Source organism: Eschrichtius robustus, chromosome 11 (genome assembly GCF_028021215.1).
Source record: "Eschrichtius robustus isolate mEscRob2 chromosome 11, mEscRob2.pri, whole genome shotgun sequence".
NCBI lineage: Eukaryota > Metazoa > Chordata > Mammalia > Artiodactyla > Eschrichtiidae > Eschrichtius > Eschrichtius robustus.
The window spans coordinates 24,268,395-24,290,516 of record NC_090834.1 but is presented as its reverse complement, the minus strand read 5'-3'; the positions used below and the strand labels follow the sequence as shown (position 1 = coordinate 24,290,516).

Sequence of the window (22,122 nt, the reverse complement as noted above, 5' to 3'; positions counted from 1 at the left end):
AGAACATTCTTTAACACTATATACAAAAATAAGCTCAAAATGGATTAAAGACCCAAATGCGAGACTGGACACTATAAAACTCTTAGAGGAAAACACAGGCAGAACACTCTCTGACATAAATCACAGCAATATTTTTTTTTGATCCATCTCCCAGAGTAATGGAAACAAAAACAAAAATAAACAAATAGGACCTAATTAAACTCAAAAGGTTTTGCACAGCAAAGAAAACCATAAACAAAAGGACAACCCACAGACTGGGAGAAAATATTTGCAAATGATGTGCTCGACAGGGGATTAGTCTCCAAAATTTACAAACAGCTCATGCAGCTTATATCATCAAAACAAATAACCCAATCAAAAAATGTGCAGAAGACCTAAATAGACTTTTCTCCAAAGAAGACATATAGATGGCCAAAAGGCACATGAAAAGATGTTCAACATCGCTAATTATTAGAGAAATGCAAATAAAAACTACACTGAGATATCACCTCACACCAGTCAAAATGGCTATCATCAAAAAGACTACAAACAATAAATGCTGGAGAGGATATAGAGAAAAGGGAAAACTTCTACACTGTTGGTGGGAATATAAATTGGTACAGCCACTATGGAGAACAGTATGGAGGTTCCTTAAAAAACTAAAAATAGAGCTACCATATGATCTTGCAATGCCGCTCCTGGGCATATATCTGGAGAAGAATATGGTCCAAAAGGATACATGCACTCCAATGTTCATTGCAGCACTGTTTACAATAGCCAAGATATGGAGGCAACCTAAATGTCCATCAACAGAGGAATGGATAGAGAAGATGTGGTACATATATACAATGGAATATTATTCAGCCATTAAAAAGAATGAAATAATGCCATTTGCAGCAACATGGACAGACCTAGAGATTGTCATACTGAGTGAAGTAAGTCAGACAGAGAAAGAGAAACATCGTATGATATCATTTATATGTGGAATCTAAAAACAAATGAACTTATTGAGAAAACAGAAAGAGACTCACAGACTTAGAGAACGAACTTATGGTTACCAGGGGGGAAGGGTAGGCAAGAGGGGCGGTTAGGGAGTTTGGGATTGACATGTACACACTGCTATATTTAAAATGGATAAACAACAAGGACCTACTGTATAGCACAGGGAACTCTCCTCAACATTATGCAACAACATAAATGGGAAAAGAATTTGAAAAAGAATAGATACGTGTATATGTATAACTGAATCACTTTGCTGTACACCTGAAACTATCACTATCACAACGTTGTTAATCAACTATATTCCAATATAAAATAAAAAGTTTAAAAAAAAAAAGAAATGCCCCCCAAATGTTTGCAAGTGAATTCTACTGAAAAGACATGAAAGATATGAATGAGACTTAGGGGTCCACAAAAGAGAAAGTTGTATATTATGATAACAAAAATAACTGATGATGCCTTTTAGAAATAAAAAAGAAAAGTCTCCCATGAAAATAAATAAGTAAATCTAAGTTGGGAGCCAAACCACTAAACTAAGCCTCAATTTGTCTTCTCCTCAACTTGAAGATACCTGTACTTCTCACCCAAGAGGCAGGCAAGACCTTGTTCTTGCTATAAATACCTACCGCTGGCTCTGAAAAAGAATTGATTTGAAGGACAAAGTAGACACTTATGAGGACCAACCACACCGCCCATTTTCCTTCTCCCACAAAGATCTTTATCTTAAAAGAGGCCTGTGGTGCAATCCCAGGCCCTGATTAGCTCTGCTACTTGGTTTTACAACTGACTAAAGCTACTCCTGTAGCAGATGAAATACCATGTGCTTTTTGTAAGAGGCTGTTACCCTCTGGGCAGTGGACTAGTAGTTTTATTTTTCTTTTCCTCCTCCTCTTCCTTTTTGCTTCATAATCTTTTTTCAAATTATAACTTTCATGAAATCCAGATAAAAATAGGGAAAAGTAGAGCTTCTCTGTTAGGGCTAAGGGGGGGTGTCCATAGGTCAGTTCAGTCATTTTCTTTTTTTCTACCTCCAAATCAGTCCCCTACCTTCCCAGCCCCCCAACCATTACCAACTTCTTAAGGGCTTCTTGCAGCAGCTGGTTGGTGAGGGGTAGGGCGGTGGAAGAACATTGCATTTTGTTTCCTTCTAGCACTGGCATTTTAAAAGTCTAATATTCAGTAAAGACAAGATGCAACAGGTTCAGCAAATTAAAATATCTGGGTTATTAAGAAATATATCTTAAACATGCCCCTAATTCTTGATCTGTTTCTAACAACAGCTGGAGAAGCACAGTAGGACCGTAATCAGATCCCCACCAGGCCCACAGGAATGATATAACTAATAGAAGTTACAATTAGGTGGTTGCCAGGAGCTTGGGGAAGGGGAGAATGGGGAGTTACTGTTTAATGGGTACAGAGTTTCAGTTTTGCAAGATGGAAAGTAGATGGACGGTGGTGATGATAGCACATCAGTGTGAATGTACTTAATGCTAATGAACTGTACGCTCAAAAATAGATGGCAAATTTTATGTAATGTGTATTTTATCATATTTTTTTGAAGGGCAGTGATTTCTGGAATATCATCCAGCCATTAAAAGTAATAGTCATTCAGATTTTGTAGCAACACAGATAAAAAGGCTTATGACAGTATGAAAATTTTTTAAATGAGGGCAAAAAAATTCAGTTAATATCTAAAATATATAAAGAACTCATACACTAAATAGCAAAATAACATAAACCTGGTTTTAAAATGGGCTGAAGATCTGTATAGACATTTTCCCAAAAAAGACATACAGATGGTCAACAGGTACATGAACAGATGCTCAACATCACTAGTCATCAGGCATATGCAAATCAAAACCACAATGACATACCACCCTACACCTGTTAGAATGGCTATTATTGAAAAGACAAGAAATAACAAGTGTTGGGGAGGATGTGCAGAAAAGAGAACACTCACGCACTGTTGGTGAAAAAGTAAATTAGTACGGCCACTATGGAAACCTGTATGGAGGTTCTTCAAAAAATTAAAAATAGAACTACCATATGATCCAGCAATTCCACTTCTGGATATTTATCCAAAGAAATCAGAAACACTAACTCAAAAAGATATATGCACCCTCATGTTTACTGCAGCATTATTTACAGTAGCTGAGATATGGAAACAACCTAAGTGCCCATGGACAGATGAATGGATAAAGAAGCTGTGGCATCTATATACACAATGGAATACTACTCAGCCATAAAAAGGAAAGAAGTGTTGTCATTTGCAACATGAATAGAGCTTGAGGGCATTATGCTAAGTGAAATAAGCCAGACAGAGAAAGACAAATACCATATGATCTCACTTATATGTAGAATCTTAAAAAAAAAAAAAGAAAAAGAAAAACAAGCTCATAGATACAGAGAATAGACTGGTGATTGCAAGAGGTGAAGGGGATGAAAAGGTACAAACTTCCAGTTATAAAATAAATAAGGGATGTAATGTACAGCATGGTGACTATAGTTAATAATACTTATTGCATATTTGAAAGTTGCTGAGAGTAAATCTTAAAAGTCCTCATCATAAGAAAAAAAATTTTGTAACTATGTATGGTGATGAATGTTAACTAGACTTATTGTGATGATCATTTCACAATACATACAAATACTGAATCATTATGTTGTACACCTGAAACTAGTATAATGTTATATGTCAATTATACTTCACTAAAAAAAATTCTACATATGATTGTGATTATTTAAAACCAATCTATAGAGATTAGCAGGAAATACACCAAAGTGCTAACAGAGCATGTGGTACACACTTTTTCCACACTCTGTTCTATACGTCAAAAAGTTTTATACAGGTAAAAACTTTCACAATGAAAAAGAAGTTTCAAATATTTTTAAATGTTTAAAGCAAAGTAGATTTCTTCCTGACCATAGTGGTTTCTTCACATCACTTCATGTCCCTAGTAGACACACAGAGAAATAATTCACTAAAGAGTTATTGGGTTTTTTCAATTATTTACATATATTTATTGAGTGCTACTTAAGTATAGGGCATTATCCTAGATATTGGGGATATGGGTTGAACAAGAAAACGTCCCCACCATCATGGAACTGCCATCTAGTGAGGAAACACAGCTAATAAATAAATAAACAAACAAAAATATACTGGATATTGATAATGCAGATAATTAAAATAGGTAATATAAAAAATAGTAGCATTTTTAGATTGGGAGATCAGGGAAGGCTCAAAGGATGTGAAATTTGAGCTCATATCTGAATGACAAGAATCAGACTTGGGAAGAGAGATGAGCAAGCCAATGCCAAGACCCTGAGCAAAAATAAACACGCCTGGTTTGAGGAACTGAAAGAGCCATTGTGTCTGGGGAGTACTGGGTAAGGGAGTGGTATGACGTGAAGACATTGCCCCTTCCTTCAGAAACTTGTGATGAAATAGAGCTTGCTAATCCTATAGATCGTTCCTGACACTTCTCTTTTAGCACAAACTTTCAGGTGACTTAAAATTTACAATATTCTGCAAAGCAGAAAAGTCAAAACTTTTAAAAAAGAATTAAATCTCCATTTTTTTCTGTAGACTACAGTTTCCTCATCTGTAATCAAAGGGATTGCATGGCAATGTTAGCCTCAGAGAGGAAGCAGATATTAATGCATATTCCATAGAACCAGTCCATGCTAAGAAATCCAAATTGTTCTCCAAAATCAAGGCTTACTTATCCTTCCCATACTCGAACTTCCCAGGTCCAATTCGAAGCAGACAGCCATTGAGCCACTTAGGAAAATGTCCCCGGACTCGAGCAGAGATGATCTGCGGAGTCTCCTCCACCGTGGTTAAAAGTGGTGCAATACATGGAAGGCTCTTCCGCTTACTGAAAATCACTTTTTTCTGATGAGTATTTTCCATGTACGTCTTCAACACTGTGAAGAGTAAATCAAAAGCACAAAAATTTTACCAATCTTCTATGAACATTCCTGTCTCTCCATAGACAATAATCTCATCTACTGGTAAGGGAAGTATAAACCTAACACCAAATATAGTCCCCAAACTCCTCTCCTTCCTCATTCTCAGACCACAAACTCTTTGGTTCTCCATTTTTGAACCACAATAATCCTTTTTGTGTTCTTGCAGTACAAATCTGCCCAAGAATTAACTCAGGACTTTAGTTACCACTATTGTCATTTCTCATAGTTGAACAATGCTGGTTTTTTCACAACACTGAATCTATATGCTAAGCACAGATGTACTAATAGCTACACATCGTTATAATAAAAAATACCCACCATTCAATATTATCATAATTACACTGACCTCAGTACTTTAGGTACACCAGAATGTGATCCCAAAGATTTCATAGTGATTTATGAGAATTTAATAGGATCTGCAATTTAATTTCTGCTATTTTTTTTAAATTTTATTTATTTATTTGTTTTTGGCTGCGTTGGGTCTTCATTGCTGCACACGGGCTTTCTCTAGTTGTGGTGAGCGGGGACTACTCTTTGTTGCAGTGCGTGGGCTTCTCATTGCAGTGGCTTCTCTTGTTGCGGAGCACAGGCACTAGGCACGCGGGCTTCAGTAGTTGTGGCACGTGGGCTCAGTAGTTGTGATGCTCGGGCTTAGTTGCTCCATGGCATGTGGGGTCTTCCTGGACCAGGGCTCAAACCCATGTTCCTTGCATTGGCAGGCGGATTCTTAACCACTGCGCCACCAGGGGAGCCCCTAATTTCTGCTATTTTAATGGTACACTCATGAATGAACATGGCATTTTCTAGGAAAAAGGTATCATAAATTAAATTATGCAGTGAAGCCTGGTCTGAAATTACCTGAAATTCAAAAGCCACAAAAAAGTCATTATTTTATAATAGAGAGCTGAAAATTATCCCTTTATTTCATATTTATTCAGTGTTCACAGGCAGTATTTCCTAACACAGAGGGGTGGTCAAGTACATAATTAATTAGATACTATAAAATATAGTCCTTTATTTTATTTCATAAAACTTTAACAGTGATGAAGTCTAAACTAGAAAACCTAACTAAAACATAGGGACACTATTGTTTTAGCAAAACATTTTATAGTATTGTATCTATTATCCCACTTCTTTCAACTCTTTCAAAAATTGAGTTTAGAGCACTTGAGTCCTTCTACTTTCCTATAAGTAACAATTTGGTCAAACCCAACTATTTCCTGATTTCCCAAAGAAAATTCACTTTCACCCTGAATGTCCTTCCCACTAATCTATCCCTAAGGAAATTTTATCTATTGTTCAAAGTCTATCTGAAATGCTATTTCCTTTAAGAGGCAGCATAGTGTAATACTTAAGAGTGTGGGCCCAGGCTCTGACTGGCTCTAGAATGCTTGGGTTCAAATCTTGGCCTCCCATTTTCCAAATAATTAGCCTTGAGGAAGAACACCTCTCTGTGTTGCTTCCTCCTTCTAAGACGGGAATAATAATAATCCTTATTGCTCCTAAGGCTATAAATAATAAACAAGTTAGGTTATATAAAGTTTTTAGAGCATAGTAAATACCCAAACAATTTTTTGAGTCTTTTTTTATAAATTTATTTATTTTTTATTTATTTATTTTTGACTGCATTGGGTCTTCGTTGCTGCGTGCAGGCTTTCTCTAGTTGTGGTGAGCAGGGGCTACTCTTCATTGCAGTGCATGGGCTTCTCATTGTGGTGGCTTCTCTTGTTGCGGAGCACAGGCTCTAGGCACGTGGGTTTCAGTAACTGTGGCACAGGGGCTCAGTAGTTGTGGCTTGCGGGCTCTAGAGCACAAACTCAGTAGTTGTGATGCATGGGCTTAGTTCCTCCATGGCATGTGGGATCTTCCCGGACCAGGGATGGAACCTGTGTCCCCTGCATTGGCAGGCGGAGTCCCAACCACTTCGCCACCAGGGAAGTCCCTCAAACAATGTTACCTATTATTATTTATGTAGCTTTCAATGACCAATCAACAAGATGTAATATCTTCTTTCTTTGAATTATTTATTCATTCAACAAAGTGATAGGCACTGCTGAGGGATAAAAAGTGTTAGAACTCAGATGTAAAGGAACTCACTGCCTAGGAAACAGACATACAAGTAGATCATTTATACTGTAGTCAGCGTTTTCTTTGAGCATTATTTCTCAAGGTCTGGCCTGGGGTCTACTTGTAACAGAAATACCTGGTGTTATTGCTAATGCGCAGATTCATGGACCCCACTCTGGACCTAATCAGAATCTCTGAGGTAGGGCAAGCAGGTATTCTTAGGCATACTACAATAAAATTTGAGAGCCAGAAGATTAGAGGTATAAAGAGGATGCTTTGAAAACTTAGAAAAGGAAACCCTCTGGTATTTATCTTACTACTTTTATTATTATTATGCATATTTACCTTATTTTCACTCTTAGATTAAAATAAGTTCCCTGAGGTCAGATCTTTTACTCCTCTTACTTAAGTAGAAGTAAACTGAATACCCTGATTGGGTATTTGTCTGAATAGAGATTCATGAACTTAAAACATTTTACATTTTAGAAAATATTTACATGTTTATATGTTCTGTACTCCATAGCATGCTGGTGGCAGTTTATTATATATTCTTCATATTTTCCATAGTGCTTGATAATGTAGGCAACAGCTCCTTAAACCCCTTTCTATTCTTAGCTTCTGAGACAATGCACTTTTCTAACTTTCCTGCTTCCTCTTTGTTTGCTTTATGTCAGCTTCCTACTTACTAGCTAACAACCTTGGGCAAGTTACTAATCACTCTAAGCCTCAGATTTTTCAATGATAAAATGTGGATAATGAGAATAAAAGGCAGATAAAACTTCCTGTTCAAGTCCATCATCATAATTAAATATAATAATAGTAGATAATTTCCAAAAGTTAATTCCCTTTATTGGTTCCTCATCACCTCATGAATGTGTTCCTGAAGTCTGACCTTGGACCTTTACTCTTTAATCTCAGCACTCTCCCTTGGTAATCTCTTCTAGTCCCTTATTTTCACCAATTACTTCTTGCAAGTGACTCTCAACATGTCAAAAGAGAATTTTTCATTTTCCCCCTTCCAAATCAATTTTCCCACCTGCTAAATAACCTAGCTTCAAAATCTCTGTGGGCCTTGAATTTGTCTTCCTTCACTGTCCCCCTAACATTCACTAAGTGGTTAAATTCTGCTGATTATACGCACACAATGCCAGGAAGAGGACAAGGGGATGATATAGGGTAGCCATTATAAATTACTAGGGCTCAGAAGTTTGCAAGGGTGCCTGGGACAAATCCTTTGTAAAGATTTTTACCAGTCCACCTCTCCTGGGCTGCTCCCTAAATTTTTCTTCCAGCCTGAACCTGTTCTCATAAGCACTGATGCTTCATATTCTCTTGCCTAGCAGTAACTTCCTTTCTACTGTCATAATTTAGGTCCTCACAATCTCTTAGATGGATATTATCACAGCCTCTTAATTGAAACTAGATAGGGAAGCTATCATCTATGCCAGAGCTTCCTAATTGGTGGGCCTCTTGATCCCCTTAGCCCTTAGGATGGCCAGAGGCCCCATGTCAATCACCTCCATCTCTAAGCAGCTCATGGGGTTCCAGATCCCATCCAATTTACTCCAGTATGCAGTAAAAATATTATCATTTTCTATGTGAGCTATAACGTAAAAGCATTAGGGAGCACTGCTACTAAATTCATCTTCTAAGCACAGATGTGATTGTGTTGTATATTCCTCCATAAAACCTTTACTAACGACTCCTCACTGTCTACCAAATAAGGTCTAAACTACCTGGCCAGGCATTGATGAAGGCACTGTACAGTCTCACACCAACCTACCTGTCCAGTAATGCCTCTCACTAATACCCTCTCCTCCAGCCAAACTCGACCACTCTCCAGTCTCTTCTCATCATGACTGTATACCTGTCTTCACCTAGGATATTTCTCATCTACTTAAGGTGATGCATCCTTCAAGATGCAGTGCCCATGTCACCAGCTTCATAAACACAATATTCCCACTTCATATAGTAAGAACTGATTCTCCTTAGTCTGAAATCACACAGCATCTGTTTTAGCTCTCTTACGGCATTTGTCTTACTCCACCTAGTGTGATAAAGATGAATATACTTTATGACTTCTACTACTAGTACTCGAGTACAGGGCCTTGTTTTTGTCCCCACCCCATTACCTAACACATTTGCCTTACATAGAGCAAGCACTACATTATTGAATTAAATAAGTTTATTTTTTTATTTTTTATTTTTTTGCAGCCCTGAAATTGAGCATTTATTCTTAAATCAGATGCAGCATATTTTTATTTATAAAATATATTTTATATACTGCCCCTTTCTCAAAAGAAAGCAGCAAGACTCAGCAATTAATTATCCAAACCTAATGAGGGAAACATTCACAAGTGACTGCAGCTTGATATTTATCAGAAAGATATAACAGCCTGGGCGGTTGTTATTTTCCCTCTTCAGGTGCCATCCTCCCATAAAGCACGTTTCAAGAACAATGGGAATGTGTGGTTGAAGGACAATGAGGTTTTTTCTTGGTTTTTTGTTTTGTTTTGTTTTTGAATTTTTGAATTTTATTTATTTTTTTATACAGCAGGTTCTTATTAGTTATCCATTTTATACATATTAGTGTATATATGTCAATCCCAATCTCCCAGTCCATCACACCATCACCACTCCCCCCAAATTAAATAATTTTTAAGTTTTTAGTGCATATCAGTATGATTTCTAATAGTTCTATATCAACCAATTTCAAGAATAAAATCATGTAACAGTTAGTTAGTAGATACAATAGAAAGCTACAAAACAATAAACAGAGGTTTTAAGGCAGTCCCCCAGAATGCAAACAGAAGAACCAAACATTTACATTAGAACATGTAGCAGTGATTTTCAAATGAGAAAATTCTAAATAGTGAATATTTTTCCTATTGCAGATCCAAGAGAATTCCCCTGAATCCCACCCCTTTATGTTGTATAAAATATACAAACAGAAAGGCTATTTCCCTGACAACAAGTAAACAAATCCTGACTCAATCTTCTTCAACTCCCAGCTCTGCAGTGCTGCCACCTGTATCTGCTCCACACAGATCGGAAAACTTGAGAAGCCCCTAGTATTCTTCAGGAAAGAGGCACAGAGATCTAAGTTCAGGCTGGTAGGAAAAGGAGAAAGAGGAAGAGGAAGGGGCAAATCCCCTACCTGGAATCCGGTGTACTGTCACAGAAAGGAAACCAGTTACAATGGTAGAAGGGTTGCTGACAAAACGTAGAAAGATTTGAAAAAACATCTTTGTATTCAGTTCAGTAGCCGCAGATCCTGTGATTCGCAAATCCTCACACTGACTGGCAGTGAAACACTCACTTCCTGGGCTGTCCCTGGCTCACTGACAGAATAGAAGGGGGTGGGGATTAAAGGGCAGGACCTCAAAATGCCTGCAACCGCTCTCAGTCTCATTTCCAGAACAAGTATCCCAACAACCTATCTATAGTAAATTGTTGTTAGAAATACTGAAATTGGACCACCAATAGTGGTCTCCCTCCCTAAACTTTCCTCTTTCAAATCTGTCCTCACACTACAATTAAGTCAGTTGATCCAGGGGATCAATTTCATTACGCCACTCCTCTCCTCTGAATGATTCAGATCTCCTCTTCCTTTACAGAATAAAGTCCAAATTTAATCTGTCAACAAAGGACTTTACAATCTGGCCACAACCTACCTTTCATCCTTTGTCTCTCTGCCTTTCTAGCATTTCACCTTTCCTTTTCTATTCACTTAATTTGCAAAACATTCTCTAACAATCTAGTATGACTAAAGCCCTGTGAAGGTATACCCTTAAAAAACTAATAACCATATATAATTTTATTAATTTAACAAACATTTCTGAGCTCCAATTTATCAAATACTGTGATACAAATTGAGAACAGATTCTGTCCTGCTGTCTAGCAGTTTAGACGATACACTATTCCCCTTTGTGAATTCTCAGCCCAGTAAAATGACTTACCACATGTTTTTGTTCTTCTGTGCCTCTGAACAAATTTTTCCCTGCCTGAAATATCCTCCCTCTTTCCTTTTCAAAAACCCATTTCAAAATCTACCTATCTGACCCCCTTGCCAAAGCCTTCTAGTAACTCCCACTAGAGGTAGTTAATAGCAGTGCCACAGAAGTACTTTTAACATTGACATATCCTGTCTTCCTAGCAAAGACACGTAAGTGTATTTCAAGAAAAGAGTGGTTACACAGGGAGATCAGCTCGGTGCCTTGTGACCACATTGAGGGGTGGGATAGGGAGGGTGGGAGGGAGACGCAGGAGGGAGGAGATATGGGGATATATGTATATGTATAGCTGATTCACTTTGTTATAAAGCAGAAACTAACACACCATCGTAAAGCAATTATGCTCCAATACAGATGTTAAAAAAAAAAAAGAGTGGTTAAACTTGTCAGAAGGGAGAACAGAGTATCTTAAACTATTCTGTACTCCCCACAGTGTCTAGCAGATTATGATGTACAAAGAGACTCAATATATATTTTGATTTGTAATTGGTGAAAAATAATTTATAAACTTAATGAAATCTTATTGAAATGAAAGAGTGACAAGTATAAATTAAAGGGCAAATATATTCCTGCAATAGCATATTTCCAGATGTGAGATAATTATTCTCATGTGGATGGTACCAAAGACACCCAATTTGATTAAAAAATAAGCCTTAATTAGGCTTTCAGGAACTTCTTCCCCAGGAGGTAGCTGTTCTGGCCAGTAAACACATTGTGATTAAAAATCAGTTCCCTAGTCTTATACACACCCAATGAAATGATCAAATTTAACCTGCACAGGGAAGAACCAGATGCTGAAGAATGGTGACACTATCCAGATATAACAAATATAATACGAAATCCACTCTGAAACAATGTTAGCCTTATCTTTCACATTACTAACAAATGCTTAGAAAAAAAATAACTCAAGAATATTTCTTAATGATGATGGGCTGGCAGAGTCATCTTCATATTTAAACATTAAATAACTCTAAGGTAACAGAATAACTCAAAATCCAGCTGATTTGTCATATCAACTCAGAGACAGTCTTCCTGTTGCACTCAGTATTTAAAAATCCCATTTCTATGGATGGACCTAGATTCTGTCATACAGAGTGAAGTAAGTCAGAAAGAGAAAAACAAATACCGTATGCTAACACATATACATGGAATCTAAAAAAAAAAAAAAATGGTTATGAAGAACCTAGGCGCAGGACAGGAAGAAAGACGCAGGTGTAGAGAATGGACTTGAGGACACGGGGAGGGGGAAGGGTAAGCTGGGATGAAGTGAGAGACTGGCATGGACATATATACACTACCAAGTGTAAAACAGCTAGTGAGAAGCAGCAGCACAGCACAGGGAGATCAGCTCAGTGCTTTGTGACCACCTAGAGAGGTGGGATAGGGAGGCTGGGAGGGAAACGCAAGAGGGAGGAGATATGGGGATGTATGTAAATGTATAGCTGATTCACTATGTTACAGAGCAGAAACTAACACACCATTGTAAAGGAATTATACTCCAATAAAGCAAAAAACAAAAACAAAACAAAACAAAACAAAAGCACTTTTTGGATGTGCAATGATAACCCTGCCTTCAGTACCAATAAATCATCTAACATATTCTACAATTACAGAACTGAAGAATAACTGTATATAACCTATGAGAAAAAAACGTCACAAAATGAACCTCAGTTCATACTTAGCAAGGGCAGCAGTGGCATGTAAACCTCAGAAGCAAAAACCGGTGGAGCTGAGAAAGGCACTGCATTCTTTTGATCATGATCTTGAGCTTCAAATCACACTTCAAACTAGTTAAAAGGGGAAAACAAAAGAGAAGAAATGTAATAACTGTTAGTTTTAGAGCAAAAAACACAAGTCTAGGAGAATACAAATAATAACAAATTCAAACAAGGTGTGAAGACACAGTACATACTAAAAACCTATCATGAAAGTATGATGGTCAAGAACTCTCTCAGTAAAAGGTCAGACAAAAACTAGAACAAATGATCATGAATTCTAGTAGTTCTGGGGCTGAACAACCTGCTCACTTAAACAAAAGGGATCATCACAAAAGCGCAGGTATTAAAAAATACTACATGAAAGGCAACTATCATGAGTCATTTTCTTAAGTGTTGTGTGGAGCATCACATTAAAATAACTGGAGTCTTTCAACACCCCATGACACACAGAAACAGAAGGTCAGACATATGGATCTGACAGGATAGGATACAACCGTTACAACCTCTCACTACAGAAGAATGGACACAGGGTATAATTAACCAACTAGCCAAATTAATACAAACAGCCAGTAAACCCACCAGTAAATCGAAGGAATTCAAAATAAAACAACATGTGGTTATTCTCCTATCAGATTGCGCCAAGCCTTTAAAATGTGTATACCCTTTATATACCCCAACAACTCTCTTTCTAAGTATTTAACCAAAAGAAATAGTCAGAGATATAGGCAAGGATACATATCAGAGTACTATTTGGAACTGAAAAACTGGACACAGCTTATATACAAGAATGAATAAGCTATGTGTACTGTGGCATATTCATATAAGGGAACACTGAACAGTCACAAAAAATGATGCAGTAGATGCAAATTTACTGACTTGCTAAATTAACTGAAAAAAGTTATGATATTTGGAGTAATCCCACTTGCATGAAAAAGGAAGAGGTACTCATTTTTGTAGTTTTACACTTTTTAAAAAGTGCTACAAGCCAGTGTTTGTGTGAGGCAGGCTTCACATCCACTGTTGGGGTGGACTACAAATTGGCATAGCGTTTCTGGATGGTAATTTGGCAATGTGTATCAACAGTCTTAAAAAGGCGGAAGCAAGAAGAACTACAATCCCACAGCCTGTGGAACAAAAACCACATTCACAGAAAGATAGAAAAGTTGAAAAGGCAGAGGGCTATGTACCAGATGAAGGAACAAGCTAAAACCCCAGAAAAACAACTCAATGAAGTGGAGATAGGCAACCTTCCAGAAAAAGAATTCAGAATAAGGATAGTGAAGATGATCCAGGACCTCGGAAAAACAATGGAGGCAAAGATCGAGAAGAGGCAAGAAATGTTTAACAAAGACCTAGAAGAATTAAAGAACAAACAAACAGAGATGAACAATACAATAACTGAAATGAAATCTACACTAGAAGGAATCAATAGCAGAATAACTGAGGCAGAAGAATGGATAAGTGACCTGGAAGACAGAATGGTGGAATTCACTGCTGCGGAACAGAATGAAGAAAAAAGAATGAAAAGAAATGAAGACAGCCTAAGAGACCTCTGGGACAACATTACATGCAACAACATTCGCATTATAGGGGTCCCAGAAGGAGAAGAGGGAGAGAAAGGACCAGAGAAAATACTTGAAGAGATTATAGTCGAAAACTTCCCTAACGTGGGAAAGGAAATAGCCACCCAAGTCCAGGAAGCGCAGCGAGTCCCATACAGGATAAACCCAAGGAGAAACACGCCGAGACACATAGTAATCAACTTGCCAAAAAATAAAGACAAAGAAAAATTACTGAAAGCAGCGAGGGAAAAACGACAAAAAACATACAAGGGAACTCCCATAAGGTTAACAGCTGATTTCTCAGCAGAAACTCTACAAGCCAGAAGGGAGTGGCATGATATACTTAAAGTGATGAAAGGGAGGAACCTAAAACCAAGATTACTCTACCCAGCAAGGATCTCATTCAGATTCGATGGAGAAATCAAAACCTTTACAGACAAGCAAAAGCTACGAGAATTCAGCACCACCAAACCAGCTCTACAACAAATGCTAAAGGAACTTCTCTAAATGGGAAACACGAGAGAAGAAAAGGATCTACGAAAACAAACCCAAAACAATTAAGAAAACCGTCATAGGCACATACATATCAATAATTACCTTACACATGAATGGATTAAATGCTCCAACCAAAAGACACAGGCTTGCTGAATGGATACAAAAACAAGACACACAAATATGCTGTCTACAGGAGACCCACTTCAGACCTAGGGACACATACAGACTGAGAATGAGGGGATGGAAAAAGATATTCCATGCAAATGGAAATCAAAAGAAAGCTGGAGTAGCTATACCCATATCACATAAAATAGACTTTAAAATAAAGAATGGGGCTTCCCTGGTGGCACAGTGGTTGAGAATCTGCCTGCTAATGCAGGGGACACGGGTTCGAGCCCTGGTCTGGGAAGATCCCACATGCCACGGAGCAAATAGGCCCGTGAGCCACAACTACTGAGCCTGCGCGTCTGGAGCCTGTGCTCCGCAACAAGACAGGCCACGACAGTGAGAGGCCCGTGCACCGCAATGAAGACTGGCCCCCGCTTGCCGCAACTACAGGAAGCCCTCGCACAGAAACGAAGACCCAACACAGCCAAATAAATAAATAATAACTAAAGGTGCTAATAATTAAAAAAATAAAAAATAAAAAAAATAAAGAATGTTACAAGAGACAAGGAAGGACACTACATAATGATCAAGGGATCAATCCAAGAAGAAGATATAACAATTATAAATATATACGCACCCAACATAGGAGCACCTCAATACATAAGGCAACTGCTAACAGCTATAAAAGAGGAAATCGACAATAACACAGTAATAGTGGGGGACTTGAACACCTCACTTACACCAATGGACAGATCATCCAAAATGAAAATAAATAAGGAAACAGAAGCTCTAAATGAGGCAATAGACCAGATAGATGTAATTGATATTTATAGGAGATTCCATCCAAAAACTGCACATTACACTTTCTTCTCAAGTGTGCACGGAACACTCTCCAGGATAGATCACATCTTGGGTCACAAATCAAGCCTCAGTAAAGTTAAGAAAATTGAAATCATATCAAGCATCTTTTCTGACCACAACGCTATGAGATTAGAAATCAATTACAGGGAAAAAAACGTAAAAAACACAAACATACGGAGGCTAAACAATACGTTACTAAATATCAAAGAGATCACTGAAGAAATCCAAGAAGAAATAAAAAAATACCTAGAGACAAATGACAATGAAAACACGACGATCCAAAACCTACGGGATGCAGCAAAAGCAGTTCTAGGAGGGAAGCTTATAGCAATACAAGCCTACCTCAAGAAACAAGAAACATCTCAAGTAAACAATCTAACCTAACACCTAAAGGAACTAGAGAAAGAAGAACAAACAAAACCCAAAGTTAGCAGAAGGAAAGAAATCATAAAGATCAGAGCAGAAATAAATGAAATAGAAACAAAGAAAACAATAGCAAAGATCAATAAAACTAAAAGTTGGTTCTTTGAGAAGATAAACAAAATTGATAAGCCATTAGCCAGACTCATCAAGAAAAAGAGGGAGAGGACTCAAATCAATAAATTCAGAAATGAAAAAGGAGAAGTTACAACAGACACCGCAGAAATACAAAGCCTCCTAAGAGACTACTACAAGCAACTCTATGCCAATAAAATGGACAACCTGGGAGAAATGGACAAATTCTTAGAAAGGTATAACTTTCCAAGACTGAACCAGGAAGAAACAGAAAATATGAAGAGACCAATCACAAGGAATGAAATTGAAACTGTGATTAAAAATCTTCCAACAAACAAAAGTCCAGGACCAGATGGCTTCACAGGTGAATTCTACCAAACATTTAGAGAAGACTAACACCCATCCTTCTCAAACTCTTCCAAAAAACGGCAGAGGAAGGAACACTCCCAAACTCATTCTATGAGGCTACCAACACCCTGATACCAAAACCAGACAAAGACACTACAAAAAGAGAAAATTACAGACCAATATCACTGAGGAATATAGATGCAAAAATCCTCAACAAAATACTAGCAAACAGAATCCAACAACACATTAAAAGGACCATACACCACGATCAAGTGGGATTTATCCCAGGGATGCAAGGATTCTTCAATACACGCAAATCAATCAATGGGATACACCATATTAACAAATTGAAGAATAAAAACCATATGATCATCTCAATAGAGGCAGAAAAAGCTTATGACGAAATTCAACACCCATTTATGATAAAAACTCTCCAGAAAGTGGGCATAGAGGGAACCTACCTCAACATAATAACGACCATATACGACAAACCCACAGCAAACATCATTCTCAATGGTGAAAAACTGAAAGCATTTCCTCTAAGATCAGGAACGAGACAAGGATGTCCACTCTCACCACTATTATTCAACACAGTTTTGGAAGTCCTACACATGGAAATCAGAGAAGAAAAAAAAAATAAAAGGAATACAAATTGGAAAAGAAGAAGTAAAACTGTCACTGTCTGCAGATGACATGATACTATACATAAAGAATCCTAAAGATGTTACCAGAAAACTACTAGAGCTAATCAATGAATTTGGTAAAGTTGCAGGACACAAAATTAATGCACAGAAATCTCTTGCATTCCTATACACTAATGATGAAAAATCTGAAAGAGAAATTATGGAAACACTCCCATTTACCACTGCAACAAAAAGAATAAAATACCTAGGAATAAACCTACCTAGGGAGACAAAAGACCTGTATGCAGAAAACTATAAGACACTGATGAAAGAAATTAAAGATGATACCAACAGATGGAGAGATATACCATGTTCTTGGATTAGAAGAATCAATATTGGGAAAATGACTGTACTACCCAAAGCAATCTACAGATTCAACGCAATCCCTATCAAACTACCAATAGCATTTTTTACGGAACTAGAACAAATTATCTTAAAATGTGTATGGAGACACAAAAGACCCCGAAGAGCCAAAGCAGTCTTGAGGGAAAAAAACGGAGCTGGAGGAATCGGACTCCCTGACTTCAGACTATACTACAAAGCTACAGTAATCAAGACAGTATGGTACTGGCACAAAAACAGAAACATCGATCAATGGAACAAGATAGAAAGCCCAGAGATAAACCCACACACCTACGGTCAACTAATCGATGACAAAGGAGGCAAAGATAGACAATGGAGAAAAGACAGTCTCTTCAATAAGTGGTGCTGGGAAAACTGGACAGCTACATGTAACAGAATGAAATTAGAACACTCCTTAACACCAGACACAAAAATAAACTGAAAATGGATTCGAGACCTAAATGTAAGACCGCACACTATAAAACTCTTAGAGGAAAACATAGGAAGAACACTCTTTGACATAAATCACAGCAAGACCTTTTTTGATCCACCTCCTAGAGTAACGGAAATAAACACAAAAACACATAAATGGGACCTAATGAAATGTCAGAGCTTTTGCACAGCAAAGGAAACCAAAAATAAGACGAAAAGACAACCCTCAGAATGGGAGAAAATACTCGCAAACGAATCAACGGACAAAGGATTAATCTCCAAAATATATAAACAGCTCATGCGGCTCAATATTAAAGAAACAAATAACCCAATCCAAAAATGGGCAGAAGACCTAAACAGACATTTCTCTAAAGAAGACATACAGATGGCCAAGAAGCACATGAAAAGCTGCTCAACATCACTAATTATTAGAGAAATGCAAATCAAAACTACAATGAGCTATCACCTCACACCAGTTAGAATGGGCATCATCAGAAAATCTACAAACAACAAATGCTGGAGAGGGTGTGGAGAAAAGGGAACCCTCTTGCACTGTTGGTGGGAATGTAAATTGATACAGCCACTATGGAGAACAATATGGAGGTTCCTTAAAAAACTAAAAATAGAATTACCATATGATCCAGCAATCCCACTACTGGGCATATACCCAGAGAAAACCATAATTCAAAAAGACACATGCATCCCAATGTTCACTGCAGCGCTATTTACAAGAGCCAGGGCATGGAAGCAACCTAAATGCCCATAGACAGACGAATGGATAAAGAAGTTATGGTACATATATACAATGGAATATTACTCAGCCATAAAAAGGAACGAAATTGAGTCATTTGTTGAGACGTGGATGGATCTAGAGACTGTCATACAGAGTGAAGTAAGTCAGAAAGAGAAAAACAAATATCGTATATTCACGCATGTATGTGGAACCTAGAAAAATGGTACAGATGAACTGGTTTGCAGGGCAGAAGTTGAGACACAGATGTAGAGAACAAACGTATGGACACTAAGGGGGGAAAACCACGGTGGCGTGGGGATGGTGGTGTGCTGAATTGGGCGATTGGGATTGACATGTATACACTGATGTGTATAAAACTGATGACTAATACGAACCTGCAGTATAAAAAAAAAAAAAAAGTCTTAAAAATATGTCACACTTAGTCATTCCACTTCTAGGACCTTATTCTACAGAAGTAATCCCAGTGGACACAGAGACGTATATACAACGTATTCACATTGTTTCTGACAGGGAAAAGCAAACTGTGTAAATCTAATTGCAAAGAATTGATTAAACTATGGGACATCAATACGATGGAATACTACATGATACATCATTAAGTGAAAAAAAGCAGGAATATGAAACAGCAAGTATACTACGATTCTATTTTTGTAATCACTAAGTGTACAAATATGTTTACAGAAAAATAAAAGACTGAAAGTGTATGCACCAAAATGAACAGCGATTATGTCTGGGTATTAAGATTACAGGTAATTGTTCTCTTGTTACTCTGTAGTTTCTATAAAGAATATATGCAACTCTTAGAGACAGATTAAAAGCAAAATAAAGGTTATCACTAAAATGAGGCTTTAAAAAAAATCCTATCACAACAGTATCATGCCAAAAGCTAAGCATATATCATATTAAAAATTCAATATTTTCAATTTTAGAATTTACCTCTAAGCCATAAATCCTCACTAAGAGATTCTGCCAAAGCACTTGCACCCAGGTCACCAATGAACGTGTTGCAGTTCAGAGTGATGCGCCTCAAACCAGCCATACAGTCAAGATCAGGTCTCCTGGAACGAAGACTCTCAGCCCAGGTTTCTTCATGCCTTCCGGTAGTCTGATACTTCAAAGATTTAATGGGATGAAATTAAGATGCTTGAAGAAGGGAACAGGGTGTGCCTACTGAGTATGGCTTATTATGTCAGAGATTTACACACACACATATCAAGCATGTATGCCAGGAGAATCAACCTGAGAAATTAAACAGTCACTGCTGCTTTACGAGTCCAGTGACCCAGATTCTAGTTGGTCAGTGATTAGATTCCAGCCACTGGATGACCTGCTTTTGAACAGTTATGTCAAGTTGGACAACTCAATTACAGTCGATGAATTCTTTTCCTTATCTTCTAAGTCAGGGAATTGGTTCTAAATTCTATCATTGCTGAGGCTCTAAATGTCATCATTCTGTCCTCCGATGGTCTCCAAACACCTGACCGGGCAACCCATAAGAAAACTTTTTAATATGCATCTTATTTTTTAACAAATTATATACATGAAGTTCTATACATATAATGTATGTACATTATAAACTACACAGATAGTGTTTAAATGATACAAGCTAAATAGGTTCTAACATGTTCTTTTCCTAACTCCTAAGGCATTATTTTATTTATTTTTTAAAAATATTTATTTGTTTGTTTGTTTGTTTGGCTGTGCCGGGTCTTTAGTTGCAGCATGCCGGATATTTTAGTTGTGGCATGTGGGCTCTTAGTTACGACAGGCACGTGGGATCTAGTTCCTTGAGCAGGGATCGAACCCAGGCCCCCTGCATTGGGAGTGCAGAGTCTTAACTGCTGGACCGCCAGGGAAGTCCCAGGCATTATTTTTAAAACTATATTTACAAAATGGATCTCACATGCTACCTAGGGTATGCACACGAACTTTAGAGGCCTGGACTATGCACAGCCAGTTGGATGCGCCTTGGGAAAATAGTGGTTTGACATTTAACCACAAGTATTGTCTTAAAGACATTCAATTCTTTATATTCATAAAATAAAGTTTGCTAATAGGGAACACTGACTTTAAATGGAAAAAGTCTTATTACATTCTTGAAAAAATAAGACTCAAGGTGCCTTTGACACTCTAAAATGAAAATCATTAGTGTCATTTTTCTATTAACGATAACATATAAAAGCTCCAAGCAGAAATAACAGCAATCACTTACACAGTGCTTAGTATGTGCCAGGCACTATTTATACAAATTAGTTCATTTAAACCTCATAATGAGGCACAGAGGTTAAGTGATTTGTCCATGGTCACTTGCTATGAAATGGGAGGAAGGGAATTTGAACCTAGGCCATTTGGCTTAGGCACCCAAGTTCTTGACTGTTTTCAACCCCAAGGGTCAATGGACTTGCCCTGTATAGGCTCAAAGAATTTTCCAATTTTTAAAATCTAAATTTAAACATTTCCAGCTTTGTGGGCTATACAGTTTCTGTTGCAACGACTCAACCCCACTGGCGTAGGGTGAAAGTAGCCATAGCTATCATGTAAACAATGGGTGCGACTATGTTCCAAAGTAACTTTCTTTACCAGGCAACGGGCTGGATCTGGCCCACCAGCCATAGTTTACCTACCCTTGATCTGCACCATCAAACTATTCAGAAGGCTTCATGTCAAATTAGTAAATAACTTTAGGCCTAAATACAGTAATTATAACCACTGTAAAGTTGTTAAGGCATTATTTTAAAAACTGTATTTACAAATTGCTGATGTAGTGATTTTTATTAATTTATAAACTACAGCAGCTAATAAACACTTGATTCATTTGAAGACTTGAAGACTATAATGGCATAGTTTTTCCACAGTATCACAATGTTTTCTGTAACTAAAAATACATTAGAATATTATTATGTATTAAATCTCTTATTTCTAAAATTAAGTGGACTATCTTTACTAAATGGCAGAATCCCAAACTGAAAACTGGTCATATTCTTTCAACAAAACGAAAGCCGCACTCACACGTAGCAAAAGACAAAAATGAACTGCCATCTGTATCAATATATTAATGTGCCTCAATCACATAGGTTTTCATGAAAGTTCAAACATAAAAAAATCACCTTTAAGATCTTGGCCATGTGATCTGCTCCCTGCCATGTCAGATTACACCCCGCGAAGTTTACTGTCTTAAGAGTGGTAGAGTTCTTTACACCTTGACAAATAACTAAAAGAAAGAAAAAAAACCACACACACAATAAGATGAAGAGCCTATACATTTGTCAATCTTGACTTATTTGCTTTTCTTGA

General features: G+C 37.4%; 1 protein-coding gene across 4 annotated transcripts in view; it reads right to left on the bottom strand.

The window, feature by feature from the left end:
* Window positions 1-22,122, bottom strand: part of BCO2 (beta-carotene oxygenase 2) — a 57,161-nt gene that overhangs the window by 34,291 nt on the left and 748 nt on the right. For 2 of the 4 annotated variants that reach the window (XM_068554728.1, XM_068554727.1), the window contains exons 2-4: window positions 21,936-22,039; window positions 19,765-19,939; window positions 4,701-4,905 (exon numbers count right to left, since the gene is read on the bottom strand). In XM_068554728.1, the coding sequence (XP_068410829.1) occupies window positions 4,701-4,905; window positions 19,765-19,939; window positions 21,936-21,953 (398 nt within the window). In that variant the 5' untranslated portion in view covers window positions 21,954-22,039. Of the gene's footprint in view, window positions 1-4,700; window positions 4,906-10,174; window positions 10,786-12,708; window positions 12,818-19,764; window positions 19,940-21,935; window positions 22,040-22,122 lie in introns of those variants that run through there. The other 2 variants (XM_068554730.1, XM_068554729.1) reach the window with 2 other exon arrangements.